A 17,253-nucleotide genomic window follows, 5' to 3' on the forward strand; every position below is an offset into this window, starting at 1 on the left:
TTTGCTGACTTATTTTTCCTCCCTCTAAACCTAAGATTACTTTAAAATAATCTAATCAACTATAAATTGTCCTTAACTATCTAACCGTTAGTTACTAACTAATTATCATAACATAACAATGTTCACTTGGTTAGTCAGGTTAGGTCTTTGTATCTAGTTTGTGTTTGACTAACCTGGATTACTTAACCTGATTGCTGTAGATTTGCTATTTAACGCCCAGACTTATGTTGATGTACTGATATAAGTATCTTCTTAAGTCCAAGCAAACTGCTTATGCATCACACCCCTTTCTATGTTTGGAATACACAAATAAGGTAACAATAATGTGTTGGTGAGATGCTTAAGTCCTAAATCTATAGGAGCATGCTTTCTATGGGTTCGATCTAGGCTAAGGTTAAAATTAATTTTAAAAATTCTAAAAATAAAGGAATTTTGAGAAAAATAAATAAAGAATTTTGCCCTAGAATTTTGAAATATTGAAAATATTGATCCTAGTCTACTAAACACATTCATAACTGACGTCGTAAGTTATTAAATTCACTTTCAGGGAGGGGTTTGATGAATATATCAGTTAAGTTTGACTTGGACTCAATGTAATTGAGATCAATATCACCTTTAGTGACATGATCCCTGATAAAGTGATGTCTAATTTTAATGTGTTTGGTTCTTAAATGATGTACAGGATTTTTTGTTAAATTAATTGAGCAAACGTTGTCAATTAGTACTTTTATTTTTGTAAAGTTTAAATTAAAGTCTTTTAGAGTGTGCATCATCCATAACAATTATATAACGCATTCTCCTATTGTTATATACTCTGCCTCAGTAGTAGATAAAACAACATAATGCTGCTTTCTACTAAACCAGCTGACAAGTGATGGGTCAAGCAACTGACATCCACCACTTGTACTTTTATGGTCTAGTTTACAGCTAATATAGTCTGAGTCAGAGTAACTTATAAGTTCAAAATTAGTTGTTCTAGGATACCAAATTCCTACATTTAAAGTTCCTTTTAGATATCTGAAAATTATTTTTACGTTAGTTAAGTGAGATTTTTTAGCACAAGTTTAGTATCTAGCACACATACTAACTGCAAATAAAATGTCAGGTCGACTTGCAGTCAAGTATATGAGGTTACCTATGACACTTCTATAGTATTTTAGATCAACTGATTTTCCATTTGGGTCATTATCTAGGATTGTGTTAGTTACCATTGGAGTTTTTTTTTCTTTGGTGTTTTCCATTCCAAATTTTTTGAGTGATTTCTTAAAATATTTTTATTGGTAGACATAATTTCTTTCATTAGTTTGTTTAATTTGTAGACCTAAAAAGTAAGTTAGTTTACCTACTAAGCTCATTTCAAATTCTTGTTTCATTAAGGTTATGAATTCTTGTAAGAATTCTGAATTAGTTGACCCAAAGATTATATTGTCTACATATACTTGGGCTATAAATATATCTTATTTGATTGACTTTACAAATAAGGTTGGGTCAATTTGTCCTTGATTGAACCCTTTAAAAATTAGGTAGGAGGTCAACCGTTCATACTAGGTTCTAGGTGCTTGTTTAAGACTATACAAGGCCTTTTTAAGCTTAAAGACATAGGTCGGATGATCTAGACTCTCAAATCTAGATGGTTGACCTATATACACTTCTTTTATTAGCCCATTTAAAAAAGCGGATTTAACATCCATTTGATAAAGTTTGAAACCTTTATGAGCTGCATAGCTAAGTAACATTCTAATAGATTCAAGTCTAGCTACTGGAGCATAGGTTTTATCATAGTCAAGTCCCTCGACTTGACTAAACCCTTTAGCCACTAGCTTAGCCTTATTTCTAATAATTTCCTCATTTTCACTTAGTTTATTTCTGAAAAGTCATTTTGTTTCTATTACATTTTTATTGTTAGGTGGTGGTACTAAGTCTCAGACTTCATTTCTTTCAAACTGGGCTAGTTTTTCTTACATGACTATGATCCAGTCTGAGTCAAGTAAGGATTCTTCTATCATTTTGGGTTCAATTTTTGAGATCAAGGATATTTGACTTAAATTTCTAAAGGATGACCTAGTCTGAACTCTTAGGTCTGGATCACCAATTATTTGATCAATTGGATGACTTGGGTTTACTCTTATGGTTCTAGTAGGTTCACTCAGTTGAAGTTGATCTTCTTCTTCGTGACTTAGGTTTTCACTAGCTCCCCCTTGACTAGTGATACCTCGAACAAATTCGATTGTTTGATTCTTGATTTATTCTAGGTTTTGGTTGGACTCTTCAAATTTTACATTTGAGGTTTCTTTAATTCTTAGTATAACTTTGTTATATACTCTATAACCTCTATTGTTTAGTGAGTAGCCTAAAAAGATTTCATTTTCTATTTTTGAGGTAAATTTTCCTAAGTATTATCTTGTATTAAGTATATAGACTGGGCATCCAAATACTTTAAAATATTTAATATTGGGTTATTTATTATAATAGAGTTCAAATGATGTTTTATTATGAGTTTTGTTTATAGTGGTCATGTTTTATACATAGCAGGCTGTGCTAACAGCTTTTGCCTAAAAGTATTTCGGCAGATTATACTCATTTAGCATTGTCCTAGATACTTCAAGTAGAGCTCTGTTCTTTCTTTCTACTATTCTATTTTGTTGGGGTGTCTTAGGGCATGAATATTCGTGATGATAACCATTTTTAAGGTAAAATTGATTAAAGTTATGATTTCTAAATTCGCCTCTGTTGTCACTTCTGATTCTTTTAAATTTTTATCCCTTTTCATTTTCAATTTGTTTGCAAAAATCACTAAAGATTTCAAATGTTTCATCATTATATTTTAAGAATTTTATCCAGGTAAATTTAGAGTAATCATCTATTATTACTAGGCAATATAAACTTTCATTTATTGATTTAACCCTCTAGGAGTCAAATAGGTCTAAGTGCAATAGTTCTAGGGTTGAATTTGTTTGAAGTTGATTAGTTGATTTATGAGTAGACTTTGTTTGTTTTCCTTGTTCATAGGCATTACAAATTGTTGAGTCTAAGTTAGGTAATTTTGGTAGGCCTCTAACTAATCCATTTAATCTACTTAGATTTCTAAAGTTTGTGTGTTACATTCTTCTATGTCATAACCAAGTTTCTTCCTTTTGTGTTAAATAACACTTAAGTGAGGAAGTAGTTAGGTTAACTGCATAGATATTGTCTTTTCTAAAACCTTTTAGACTTATAGAAGGGTTATCTAAGTGTTTAATTAGGCATTCAGAGAATAGGAACCTAACCTTATATCCAGAATCACACAATTGACTGATGCTAACAAGGTTGTATTTGAGATTTTCAATAAGTAATACTTTCTTAACAATAAAATCAGTTTTAAGTTCAATATTACCTATCCCAATTACCTTGAGTTTATCGTTGTTTCTAAAGGCAACTGTTCCGAAGCTTTTGTATGTTAATTGAGTGAACTTGGTGTGATCCCCCGTGATGTGTTTGGAGCAACCACTGTCTAATATCCACTTGGTTTCTTACAATAAATAGGAGTTAATATCAATTTAGATTCGAACTTACTTTTAATTTTACTTTTAAAGTTTAAGTATTTTTATTTTATTATTTTTATTTTAGTTTAATTTTTAATTTTAATTTCTAAGTTTAATTTTAATTTTAATTTTAGTTTTAATCTTAAATTATCATTTTGATTTTTGATTTTAAATTTCTTAATCATCTTACCCGATCTATATTTTCAATCAGGGAATCCTATGATTTTGTGAGATGAGTTAAAGTTTAATTTCATAGTTTGGTTTAACTTGTGTTAGATTCAAGTTTAGCTTTGAGCTCAATAAATAGATATTCTTTGGATAAACTTTTGGGCTATGGTGAGTCACTTGAACATCATTAGAGTAACCATGCCTTCAAGATTTTCGAAATAGTCCTCTTCACTGAACTTAATACAAAACCTTGATCTAACTAGTTAGGATCCGTAAGTGGTAGCTTCAGTTTATTCTACTAAGCCAAATGCACTAGGTCGAAGTCATATCTTTCTAGACATGCATAGACATAGTTTCCCTAACTCACTATCATCCAAAACTTCACCGGTACCTTTGTCAAATTAAACTGTTGTCCCTATTTTAACTATTCCTAATTACCCTGTTGGATAAATTATTATTTTGGAGGTGTCAACTAATTTGGAACCTCCCCCTGAATTATTAAACATTTTGAGTTTAAGTTTTGAGTTTATGTCGATTACTTTTATAATTATAGTATACTTGATTATAATATTTGTTTATATTATATTTGTTTAAGTTAGGTTTATATAACTTAAGGTTTTTCTTTTGTTTTGTATTTATTTTTGAATATTTAACTTTAGAGTTTAAGGGAAATAATTTATTTTGATTTATATAATAAATTTTATCTTTAGGTATGTAATATTGATTGAGTCTTACTTGCGTGGTTAGACACACTTTTGGAACTCAAGCTTTACTTTGATTTTTATTTTGGTTAACTAAAGATATAAAGGATTTGTTGGTTGAGCTGGGCTTATATCCGAGTTCGGACTTGTTGTATATAGCTCTTTGTAATCCTAGCTTCATATCAAGATACTTGGATCTAGTTGTGATTCTTTCAAGTAATTCCTTTAGTTTAACTATTTTATTTTTCAATCTGAAATTATCCTCCTCAAGTTTTGCAACTTGAGTTGGAATTTCAGTTTGAATTAGTTCGGTTGTTGAGTTCAGTTTTAATTGTTCATTAATTTTATCATTTTCTTTTGTTAGTTCATTTATTTGATTTTCATAAGTAGTTAATTTTCTATTTAAGCATGCAATGATTTTAAAGAACTTTTTATTTAAACTAAAATATACCTCATCGGAACCTTCGGAAGCGAGTGCGGACTCGTGGCTTTATTCGGGTTCGGACCTGTCTTCCGATTCACTTTCTAATTCTGGTCCGTGCACCATTAGTGCAAGGTAGTTGGAGTGCTTCGGTTCTCTATCGTCTAATTCATCTCTAGACGATTTGTCCCACGTCGCTTTGAGGGCCTTCGTCTTTTTCATATTTGGGCAGTCGGTCTTGTAGTGCCCCTTCTTGTTGTATCTGTAGTAGGTCACGTTCTTGTTGTTAGAGTTGGAGGTGGAGTTGATCTTTGATGTGTGTAAATATTATGATCATTTATGCATGTTTTAACGCACATTCACTTGCTTTATACGTATATATTCTTTGCATGATCGCCTCTTTTATTACGTATTCATCATATATACTCTTTTGTTCGGATATCTGCTCTTTGTTTGGTTTTGTGCAGACAGGGACAACTTTCGGAACAAAAACAACGATTGTCGACGCACCGGAACGAGCCAGAGAACACGGTCGTGCAACCTCGCACAGTCATGTGGCCAAACAGAAGAGTAGTAGTGCACGACTGTGCAACTCTTGCACGACCGTGCGACCAACCAGAGGCAGATCAGAGCATGGTCGTGCCCCCCCCCCCCACAACTGAAGCCAAGCAAGGAATGGTTGTGCAACCCTGCACGACCGTGTCCCAGGAGCTGAGCCTGAAGTTCACACGGCCATGCCAATTGGCACGTCCGTGCAGCGCGGCCAAAGTAGAAGAAAGACACGGCCGTGCAGATCTCGCATGGTCGTGCCACTCAACCCGAAGGGAGGAAGCAGTTGGTCGTGCGGATCTCGCACGGCCATGGCACGGGTCGTGCGACGCCCGTGTCCTAACCTATAAAAGGGTCAAGAACCCTATTCTTGGGATCATCTTTGGTTCGGGACTTCGTCCCTCTCATCGGGAAAGGGTTCTCCCCTTCGGGGGGAACCCTAAAACTTCATCCACCGTCGTCCCTTGACGTTCCGTCCATCTCCAGAGCAAAGAGACATCCCCAAGCCATCGGAAACCTCGACAAACATCTCTTCTTCCCTTTCTTCTCACATCAAGGGTTGTAAGTATGCTTTACTTTATGTTTTGGGGTTGTTCTTCTCTCACAATGAGGTAGATCTCTTTTTCTATGGATGTAGGGAGTAGTTTTGGATAGGGTTTGATGTTAGACTCATGTTTGTGCCTTTACTCGTTGGACGATTTCTCTTGCTTCGTTTCTATTTGATATGCATGAGATTTGTTGCCTTGTCATGTTAATTAATTGTGTAGGAATTGCTAATTTCGTAAAGAGAGGATCTTAAATCGTATACCCGAGGGGCCCTAGTGATAGGGGTAACTCGTTCACGGACGTCTAGGATATTACCTTGAAAGGAGAGGCAACTTCTCCACAAGGAAGTAAGAGACCAAACCAAACCCCTATTTCTATCCCTAATGATACCGATTAGATTTGTATTCTTGTGATCTACCGAAGCGCCCTTATGACAGGGGTTAACCGTAACAGGATTTCACAAGGATCTTCTCTGATTAGTACTTAAGGATAGTAGCTTTAACTTCCGACAAAGGTATGTTGATTGACAATGAGTAAAAGATAGAACATGACACATCAGGTTCCACCACAACGAAACTGAAATCCTAGAATCCATTTTCCAAAGCTCAATTCCATCCAAGATCGAGTTTCTCATCCTTCTCTTTCTCTCTTCAATCACTCTTGTTAGTTTGCAAGCGCCAAAGCCAACTTTCGACCGTCTAAATAACTTACTTTGCGACATCTCTAGTGCTTAATCAACAGTCCCTGTGGTTTGACAATCTTATATATTATTGACGACGAATCCGTGCACTTGCAGAATCGTAACAATCTTCTGCAAGTCCTTATTTGTGAAGTTCTTCTTTCATTAGTCCGCACTGAATTGTGTTGAGTGCTTTGAAATCGATTTGTGCCTTTTTCTTTATTTTTGGATTCCAATGTTCTTTGTTAAAGCGGACACATAACAACACTCTTCTAGTCTAAAACAAGCCCAGTGGGCAAAGATAAGGAGTATGTTCCTACAACGATAGCAGCAACTTTTACACCATTGCCTACTCGTAGGTCCACTTCACCCTTTGCCAACGCCCTACTATTCATCAGCCACTGCACATTAGTACAAATATGAGATGCACATCCGGTATCTAATACCCATGAAGAAGAAATAGATAGATTGACTTTTATAACATATATACCTGAGGCAGAAGTCTTACTTCTCTTCTGTTTTAGTTCATCTAGGTATACCTTGCAGTTCCTCTTCCAGTCTCCGGTCTCACTGCAGTGGAAGTAGGTTCCTTCCTTAGTAACCCCACCTTTGAGTTTCAGTACATGAATCTTGTCCTTTCCTTTGGCTTGGGTCTACCCTTACCTTTAGGCTTCCACTTGCCTTTGCCTTTAGACACCATCAACATGGTACTAGGCTTTGCCTTCTTAAGGTTGAGTTCAACAGTTCTCAACATGCTCAACATTTCAGCAGTGGTTTGTCAATTTCATTCATGTTGTAGTTCATGATAAATTGACTATAGCTATCGGGCAATGATTGCAAAATAAGATCAATAGCCAATTTTTGGCCTAGTGGAAATCTCAATCGTTGTAAGTTTTCTACATACCCAATCATTTTGAGTACATATGGCCCTACGGGACTTCCTTCTTGCATTCTGTATTGAAACAGTGCTTTAGAGATTTCAAATCTCTCATACCTTGCTTGTCCTTGATATAGTTGTCTAAGGTGTTCAACCATATCATAAGCATCCATGTTTTCATGTTGCTTCTAAAGTTCAGAGTTCATGGTGGCGAGCATAAGGCATGACACATCTAATGCATCATCTTGATGCTTCTTGAAGGCATCCCTACCATCTCTAGTGGCAATAGAGGGGGGTGCTTCAGGAATTGGCTGCTCTAGGACGTACAGTTTTCGTTCTTGCTTGAGAACTATTCTCAAGTTTCTGTACCAGTCCAGGAAGTTAGATACATTGAGCTTGTCCTTATCAAGGACAGATCGCAGGGAGAGAGTGTTCGACGTATTTGACGACATGGTAATCTACAACAACATAATGTAGAACTTAGCATTATATATCGATCATTTAATTAGGTCTTTAATTAAATTATTCTCCCACAGAATTGTAAAGCTTAGTAGAAGCAAGTCATGGTTGTGGTTTTACCCACACTACTAGCTCCAACTCCAATCGTAAAAACATTCATGTGGGATAAGATCCATATTATACTTCATCTTGAGTTAGCTTTGGCTAATCACTCAAGACTCATATAATGTAGGTAGACATCTTATACCAATTGCATCAAATGCAACTCTTGTATAACTAGATGAACAAGACTATTTGTTTGTTTGCCCATCTTATGAAATCAATATTATAGCTCATCTTGAGTTAGCTTTGGCTAATCACCTAAGACTAGTACAATTTGAATTCCATCTTATAGGATATGCCTCTAAGCTCTCAATCCAAGTGAGATAACTTAGTTAAGTCGCACCCAAGTTTAATAGTCGGACATCACAATTGTCCTGTCGCACTCTAGCAAGATAAATTGAGTCACTTTGTTTTGATAAAACCTGACTACAATTGATCGAGCTAGAAGTGAGTATTAAACTTTTGGTAGGCATATATTAAAAGACCTAATTATATTTAAACTAGACATGTATCGAATACCATCAAGCACACATCACATATATGCATAAATTAAAACGTGACATGGTTATAACCCCCATAAACTACGATCTTCTCAAGCCAATGAGAAGAGCGATGAGTCAACCTAGGTCAAAGCAGCTTCTCCAAGCGCTTCCTTGGTCGTCATGTGTTGTTGTCCTTCCTTCCTTTTCACCCGTCGTCCAGTAGACTAACTCCTTTCTAATTGTACATTACAAAATATAAAGAAACTCGAGTTACATTCGAGTGTAGTCTAAATTACAACGGGAATGAAAAAGATAAAGGCATGACACGCAGACCGTATTATGAATTACAACATCACACACAATCACATTGGGATTCAAGGGTCATAATCATGCACCATGTCATTTATATTCACAATATACTTATGACGAAAAAAATCTACTATGATGTGAACAACATATTATGAGCGGTAACGCCACGACGGTCCCGCTAGCCGGTTAGCGGGCGGGGTCAAAGGGCAGCGCCCCTTGCGGGGGGTCAGGGGGCAGCACCCTCGAAGTAAAAAATATTTTGCAAACTCATTTATGAGTTGCTGTCATACCCGAGACCCTACTACCCTCAAGACCGGCTATGTTTCGTTCTGAGCAAAACACCTTTGGCCGAGACCTTGCTGGTCACATACCAACTATGTTTCGTTCTCAACAAAATACTAATTTTTGGCCGAAACTCATAATTTGCAGATCATAGTAAACCTATCATGCATTTCTATATCACATATAAAAATCCTAACAACTTAGTATATCCTTTCGCAAGTGGCTCTGATACCATTGTAAGGAACTAGAGCGCTAAACATGCTTATGCTCAGTCGAAACCATCTAGTTCCTCCAGAAGATCCATGCGAAGGGAAAGAAAAATATACTAAGTTTTGCATAAGATTATGAGAGGTTATACCTTTGGTGCGTGCACACGATCTCCCGACAACTCGGATCACAACACGATCTCACGTTCGCGCCTCTACGATATCCACATGAACAAGTTTTTCCTTTGCTTGTCTCACAAACAAACAAGATGGAGAGGAAAACACCTAAGGTTGTGCTAGCAACCTAGAATAGGTGTTTCGACCAAGAAGAGAGAAGAGGAAGGAGAGAATGAATATCTACACCAAAATGAAGAGAAAAATGCTTAAGTATTTTCATCCAATGAAAATACTTAATTAGTATTAATAGCCTTAATGAGCATTTACATTCCATTAAGGACCACACTTGAAACTCCTCATTTCAAATTCAATTTCAAAAGTGAATGAAATGAATCATTGAATTTCGAAATTCAATGAATATCTCCATTAATCTTTACTTGAGTCTAACTCAAGTCTAATTCAATAAAGTCTTACTTAATTAATCTCATGTAATTTCAAATTCAATTAATCACATTTCATTAATTTGAATTGACTCCTTGAGTCTAGTTTGAATTGGACTTAATCCAACAATTAGATCCAATTGAGTCTAACTCAATAAGTCCAATTCGGATAAGACTTAATCCAATGATTCATCATATGAACTCATCTCCAAATCTACTTGTTCTTCGTGTGTAACCCAATAGGTTTTCGTAATGTTGGCAATGTACCCAAATCAATATTTAGATACATAAGCAATGAGTGACATCTAGCAAGGCATCATTGTTACCCAAGTGACGAGAAAGTCGAGATCCGACCTAACATGTTCGTGGCTATTATCTTGTATGACTTTGTCCCTCTATCCTTGATATCTAGATTGATCAATGTGGCATAGACCGTGTCATCCTCTTATCAACCTTTGTGTTTCTTGATCTCTAAGTAGACACACTCAATCAAATAAGCTCAATATCTCATATTGATTCATTTGAGCATGGTCATGCTTTCTTGTGTCCTACTAATCAAGGGGCCTACAAATATCACTTCTGTCATATAGAAGGAATAGATCTCATCTATATCACTCACATCCCTCTGCATAATTCATTGCATACCAGTGATCGACTTTATTGTCCACCTTGTTATAGGTGGCATTTGCCGATACTAAAGTATACAACTCCTTATGTAGGGAACCGTAGTCACTTCAGGTCTAAGGACTATTCATAGCAATAGTCACATGAGAATGTTCATAACACTCATATAACGATCCAAGTAACATTCTTATAACGAGTCATTCAGTATATATTCTCTAATATATACTCATGTATTAACCTGATATCTCATATCCATGACTTGTGAGATTAAGTCATTCGTTGACCTACATGCTAGTCTCAATGTATTAATATTGTCCTTGTATATTAATGCTTGACTAGGAATAGTTAAGAGTAGTGTTCTATATATATATACATATCTCACTATCAATTCAACTAATTGATATGTTGGAGATAAAAACCTATTATTATACTTATTCAATCGACACTGAACTGAAATAAATATAATAACGAACTTTACCTTTTATTAATAATGAAATATGATATAAAATGAGCCCTTTACAATCATCTCATAATTGATACTAGAGTTAATACTAATAACTATAACATAGAAAATAACATTAATAAAGAGGACAAATTCTTTGAAGCCTCCAAAAATATTTTAAACGATATTTTTTTGTCCGAGACTAGGCTGGTACGAGTTATACGGTTATACCTTGTACAAATATAGATTTCTGAACAAGTTTTAATTTGATATATTGTACATTCATGATTCAACTAAAGTAAAAAATTATGATACCTCAAAACTTACCCAGTATACACGTTGTAGCATACTATAAAAAATTATACGCAGTTATAATTTCATAATTACCACAACTGTATAGCATTCATAAAATTATAACTTCTATAATTGTGCAACAACTGTATATTCATTGTTACACCATCAATTCAAGATTTTGATGAAAAAATAGACGACAAACAATAATGAAAATAATATAATAAAATGTACTTGGGTAATATTATATGGGATGCTTGGGCGCTTTTTGCTTAAAAAAAAAACATGAGGCGTGATTCCTTTTGATTTTTGCTAAAAAAAAAAATAAATGTGGTGAGTATAGATATTAAATAAACTGTTCTAGTTGATTTGTCACTCAAAATCCAAAAAAACACAGAGCCAATGGTATCAAAATCAACTCCGTGAGGCTTTCAATCAATTGGGTGACATTTAGTTGGCTAACAAGCTTTTTCAATTGACTTTTAAACAAAAGTTATTTTATTTTCCAACATCCTTAACTCAGTTGATTAAAGAGTCAATTGTTTGAAATTGGTTGATTAGATAATATTTAGTTGTTATCCAATTGACTAGACCATGTCAAAAAAGTTCCCCTTCATAGATTGACAACCTCATAAGTATCTTAAGGCGCAGACCTAATATATAACAATAAATGATTAGGAAAACTCCTTCTAGTCAAACTAATCACTTAACCCCACATCATTAGTTAAGTCCCTAAGATCAATCTCCAAATATTTTAAGACACAAGCTAAGTTCACATTGAGGCCAGATCCTCTGGCCCAGAAAATTCTAGACCAGAAGAGGCCCTGTCCGTTCATTAGTTGGATGAATTGGACCTCACCTATTAAACAGATGAGATCTAATTCATCCAATTAATGAATGAACAGGGGACCAGGGATGATCAAAAGATTTTGGATCAGAGGATCTTTACCTGTTCACATGAGGCCTCGATCAATGACATAATGAATTTACAAGACAAAAAGAATACATAGCTCTAGGTAACCAAACTCTCATTCTAAGACAGTATATCCATACATGATTGGGGCATAATTGAAATCGAATGACCTCATAGAGTAGGTCTCTTTATTTAAATTTAAAAATTTTAAAAATGACTATATAATAGTTTATTCTGTTTATTCTTTTAAAAAGACGAGTAAACTTATTTTTTTAATTTAGTTTTTTTTTTTAAATAAAAAAATAGTTACGCAATAATTTTGGCTAAAAATCATATACTTATTTTTTAGTTGTTTAGTCACTTTAAAGGTATCTATTCAAAATTTAAGAAGAAAATAATTATTTAATAATTTTGATTAAAATTATCACATGACAGTTTTTCAATTAAAAGAGAAAATTATCATGTAATAATTTTTATCAAAATTGCCATACAATTATTTTTGAGTTTATTTTAAATTTAAATACGATAAAGTGTAAGACATCATTAAAGCTACAAACAAATAAATTTCTACGATACTATGTCATGCACCGGCGGTGGGCTCCACGCTGGCCCACGCATCCAGCACTCAATCACATACGTCGTCGACTAAGGACTTCTGCTACCAACCCGATTTTGGACTCCTTCAAGATGCCCCGGCCGCGTTAGGCTACTCATTTCACTGGGCGTCCTCCATATATATTAATATTATTTTTATTGATGGATAATAATGGGAGATAAAGGAAAAAATTATTAATATAAAAAATATTTAATTTTTTAATAAATATAAATATAAAGATAAATATTCGATACCAATAAATATAAAAAATATAAAATTCAATCCGAATCCGCCCTCCCTACTACCGCCAATCCGGATTCGGAAAGACATTTCCCTCGCCCCTGCCATAGGACCCCACCCTCGAAATGAAATTGATCGATCGAAGCCACGCCATCTCCGTTCGCTTCACTTGCGATTCGCGCGCCCACGAATCTCGATGCGGCTACGCGGTCGCGGCCGTGTCGCAATCGCGTTCCGTCCGCGTCCGCGTGGAGCTCCGCTTTCGCACTAACTATCCGCGGTTCCATTGACGGTTTCTCGTTTAAAAGAGTGACCGGAATGATCCACGATAGCAATTTTCCGATTCTCTTCTCTCTTTTTGTTCTGCCCTGTTTTTTTATTTGTTTTTACCATTTAAAATCGAAAAGGACACTTTCGGCATGGCGTGCGCAGCATAAAGGACCTTCCCCTCTCATCGTCTCCCCCTCAGGGCTCGGTCCCTTCGATCCGCTCGACAATGCCTGCGCAGGACCGCCGGGACTTCCCCTGCGCCGCCTCCGTCCGCTTTCCCTCCCTCCCCAACCTCCGCCGCGATCAGGTTCACGCGATCGACGACCACATGGACCAACACGCCCTTCTGCTCCGCCTCCACGGCTGCGTGGCCGAGTACTTGCGAGACCTCTCCGTGGCAGACGCGGACGGATTCCTTTCGCTCTCCTGGGTCTGCAAGCTCCTTCACGGGTTCCTCATTTGCCACGAGGAGTTCCGCGCCGTCCTCCTCGATCGCGTGCCGCTCGTTGTCCGCCCGCCCCTCGATCGCTTCATCGCCGACTTCTCCGACCGCGCCGTCAAGGCCCTCGACATCTGCAACGCCGCCCGAGACGGCATAGACCACCTGCGGCGTTGCCGTGCCCACGTCGAGATCGTGGTCGCCGCGCTCAGCCCTGCCTCCTCCTCCCGGCAGAGACTCGGCGAGGGACAGGTTCGGCGCGCCCGAAAGGCGCTTGGTGAACTCGAGGTCATGCTCGACGACAAGGACTGTGGTCACTCCTACCGAAACCGCTCCTTCGGCTATAGTGCCGGCGCCGGCTCGTTCTTTTCATCCAGTAGCAACCGCCGCATCTTGCAGTTGCGCTCGATTTCCTCTTCCGCGTCTCGTTCCTGGTCGGCATCGAGGCAACTGCAGGCAATGGGGAGCAATGTGGTCGCACCTCGCGATCACGAGATCGACAGCACCGCCGGGCTCGCGGTGCCCATATACACGATGAGCGCGGTGCTTCTGTTCGCGATGCGCTCTCTTGTGGCCGCGTTACGCTGCCAGGACCGCGGCGCCCTCCAGGCCCAAATTTTCATCCCTCGGGGCTTCCCTTGGGCGGCGCCCATCATGTCTCTTCACCAACGGGTCGCGGAGGAGTCGAAGAAGAAGGAGCACCGCAGGAACTCGACCGGGCTTCTGAAAGAGCTTCGACAAATCCATAGCTGCACACACAATCTGATTTCCACAATCGACAACATCCAGTTTCCAATGTCGGAGGAGGAGGAGAAAGAGCTGAGGCAAGGAGCACTGGAGCTGTCTCGAGTATGCGAGGTCTTGAAGCAAGGACTCGACACATTGGAGCGCCAGATCATGGAGATATTCCTTCGGATTGGGCGTAGTCGCACCGAGGCTCTCGATCTGTCGTCCCGTAGTTTGCGATGAGGCCGTGCTTTGTTTTGACAGCGAACGGAAACCAATGGCTGAAGACTCAGGCCAATTGGTTCTTCAATTCATCGGACGGCACCAGCTGCAGGTAGCACTTCCGTATTCACCGTGGTGTTTTCACAGACATTTCTTCATGTCTGGTGAAATCCTTTTTGTATGCCTTCACAGAATAAACTTTCTGTTCTGTTTCTACTTTATAAAAAAATATGCCGTCGCAATACGGTTCTATGCCTAAAATCTCGGTTTTGGATAGCACTATAGAGGTGCCATCATTTGGCAAATCTGCTGATCGGCTACGTTCTTCACAGGATTGAGATTATCTGCTCTGAGGGAAAGCAGCATCCTCTTTCATCAAGACGCCTGCACGACAAACTTCGGCAATGGAATAGGCTCAAAGTACCCTAGTGAAATAACTCCTAGAAGTTGATTAGGGTATAGTACCTGGTTGTGCTCTTGTGGCGGCTGCCGAGAAGAGGGGCAAGCTGGCGAGAGAGAGTACGAGTCATGAAGAATAAAAGGGCCCCCCAAGTGGCACCACATGATTGGTGAACGGAGGGGTTTTGTAGCTCATCCCGAAAGGGGGCGAGGAAGAGACGGTTGACAGTAAGAAATCCGTACGGAATACAAGATTTACAATGTCCTGCGCTTGAAAAAGAAATCGGAGAAAGAGTTGTTGGCGAATAAATAGAAAATTTCTTCCAAATTGCGCACGCATCCTTTGCACAAATTGCCTTGGAAGCCTTTTATAGCGCTAATTAGAGGAGAAGATGAAAAGCAAGACATCTTCTTAACTCCATCAATTTTTACTCATCTAAGTTAATGCATAAAAATTATTTAGTTATAAAGATAATATGAGAACATCCAATTCAAAAAAAAATTTATTAAAAAAAATAAGTTTTTGCGATAATTTATTTTTTTTAAAAGGAAATCATTGTAAGAAAAATTTACTATGAAATCTGCGACCAAAATTTTTCGTCGTAGAAAAGTCGGAGAACAAATTCTTTGTCCTCAATTTTCTCTATCTCCGTGTTTCCTTGTCGATCGGACGTATCAGATTACATCTCAAGGATGTCTTACACATCACGAGGATACTGCACACATCTTAAAGATGTCATGATGCCTTAAGATGTAATCTGGTCCGTCCGATCGGCAGGGGACACGGGGACAGAGAAATTTGGGGACAGAAGATTTGATCTGAAAAAGTCGTCCCTAAATTTGATTAGTCACAAATTTTAGGATGAATTTTATTTTCGTTACACAATTAGTTAGAAATATTATAAAATTTAAAAATGCAGATATGGAATGAATTTTTTTTGGCAGATTATCCAACAAAATTTTAAATTTATTGTTGATTTTTATAACAAAAATAAGAATTCTATCGCAAATTTTATGATTTTATTTTCGTCACAAAATTAGTTGAAAATTTACAAACAAAAATTAGTTGAAAATTTACAAACATAGATCTACGAAGAATTTTTTTTTCGTCTAAAAATTTTCCAACGAATTTTTAAATTCATTGTTGATTTTTATAATGAATTAAGAAATTCGTCGCTGAATTTTATGACGAATTACTAAATTCGTTGCTGAAATATAATACGAATCCCGAAAATTTACGTAGATTTCTGCGATAAATTTATGGATTTGTAGCAGAAGTCTGTGACGAAATTAGAAATTCGTCGCAAAAATTTGCGATGAATTTCTAAATTCATCGCAGATTTCATCGCAGTTTTTTCGATATATTATGATAGATTTGCGACGAGAAATTTTCATGACAAAATTCATCGCAAAATGTAAAAAAAAAAAATTCTAGAAATAACTATTTTCTGCATTTAATCTGGTTAATGCAAAAATATCTATCAAATTGTACATCAAATCCATACATTTCCTATCCAACACATCATATTTAACAAAATAAAACTATACATTAAATCAAATCACAATTCATACATTAAATCCAAACATCACAGAAGATCTAATATCCATATAATTCAAACATCACAAGAAATTTTAAATAATCAATACATCAACAAATATCTAACATCCTAACATCATCAAATAATCTTCTCCATCTTCCATTATGCCTTTTTTTCTTGTATCAAAATAAAAAATACAAACAATATCATTTATTATAAGAAAGAAATTACTACATGATCTTGTCCAGAATCTGAGTTAGACGAACACTGGTTGAGATGGTGCTGGTATTGACGGAGAGATGACTTTGGCACACCTAGCGTATGTGCACTGAAATAACGGACCTTCACGTGGAACTCAGGGACAATGGTGACAAAACTGGTGGCACTCAGGCTCTGCGCACACTCAGACAAGCACACAGAACATTAGAGACCATAAATCAGGGAAAAAGTCCCCGGCGCAATCCCTCCAACACTTAAGTTAGGTATTTTTTCCCCAGAAGAGTAGTGTACGAAGGAAAAAAGAACTGTAGAAGACGAGTGCGAATATGTGTGTACCTAGATAAGGGAGAAGACCTCCCTTTTTATATGGCATTGTGTACCTTCAGAGCCTGCATGTTGTCAGAGAATGTCGGGTGTCAGGTTCTCCCGGGTGAGAGAGGGTGTACGGTGGCCTCCTATTGGTGGAAGGAAGGTTC

At 37.2% G+C, this 17,253-nt stretch overlaps 1 protein-coding gene across 1 annotated transcript; it reads left to right on the forward strand.

The window, feature by feature from the left end:
- The first annotated feature begins 13,300 nt into the window (after positions 1-13,300).
- Positions 13,301-15,355, forward strand: LOC122024969 (protein ROH1-like). Its single transcript, XM_042583710.1, has 2 exons — positions 13,301-14,733; positions 14,954-15,355. Exon 1 carries the CDS (start codon positions 13,461-13,463, stop codon positions 14,640-14,642), a length of 1,182 nt encoding a protein of 393 aa, XP_042439644.1. The 5' UTR covers positions 13,301-13,460; the 3' UTR covers positions 14,643-14,733; positions 14,954-15,355.
- The last annotated feature ends 1,898 nt before the right edge of the window (positions 15,356-17,253 follow it).

This window comes from Zingiber officinale, chromosome 9B (genome assembly GCF_018446385.1).
Source record: "Zingiber officinale cultivar Zhangliang chromosome 9B, Zo_v1.1, whole genome shotgun sequence".
NCBI lineage: Eukaryota > Viridiplantae > Streptophyta > Magnoliopsida > Zingiberales > Zingiberaceae > Zingiber > Zingiber officinale.

Bases quoted from the DNA above. Each gene is read 5' to 3' on its own strand.
- LOC122024969 (XM_042583710.1), top strand. From the start codon at position 13,461: ATGCCTGCGCAGGACCGCCGGGACTTCCCCTGCGCCGCCTCCGTCCGC.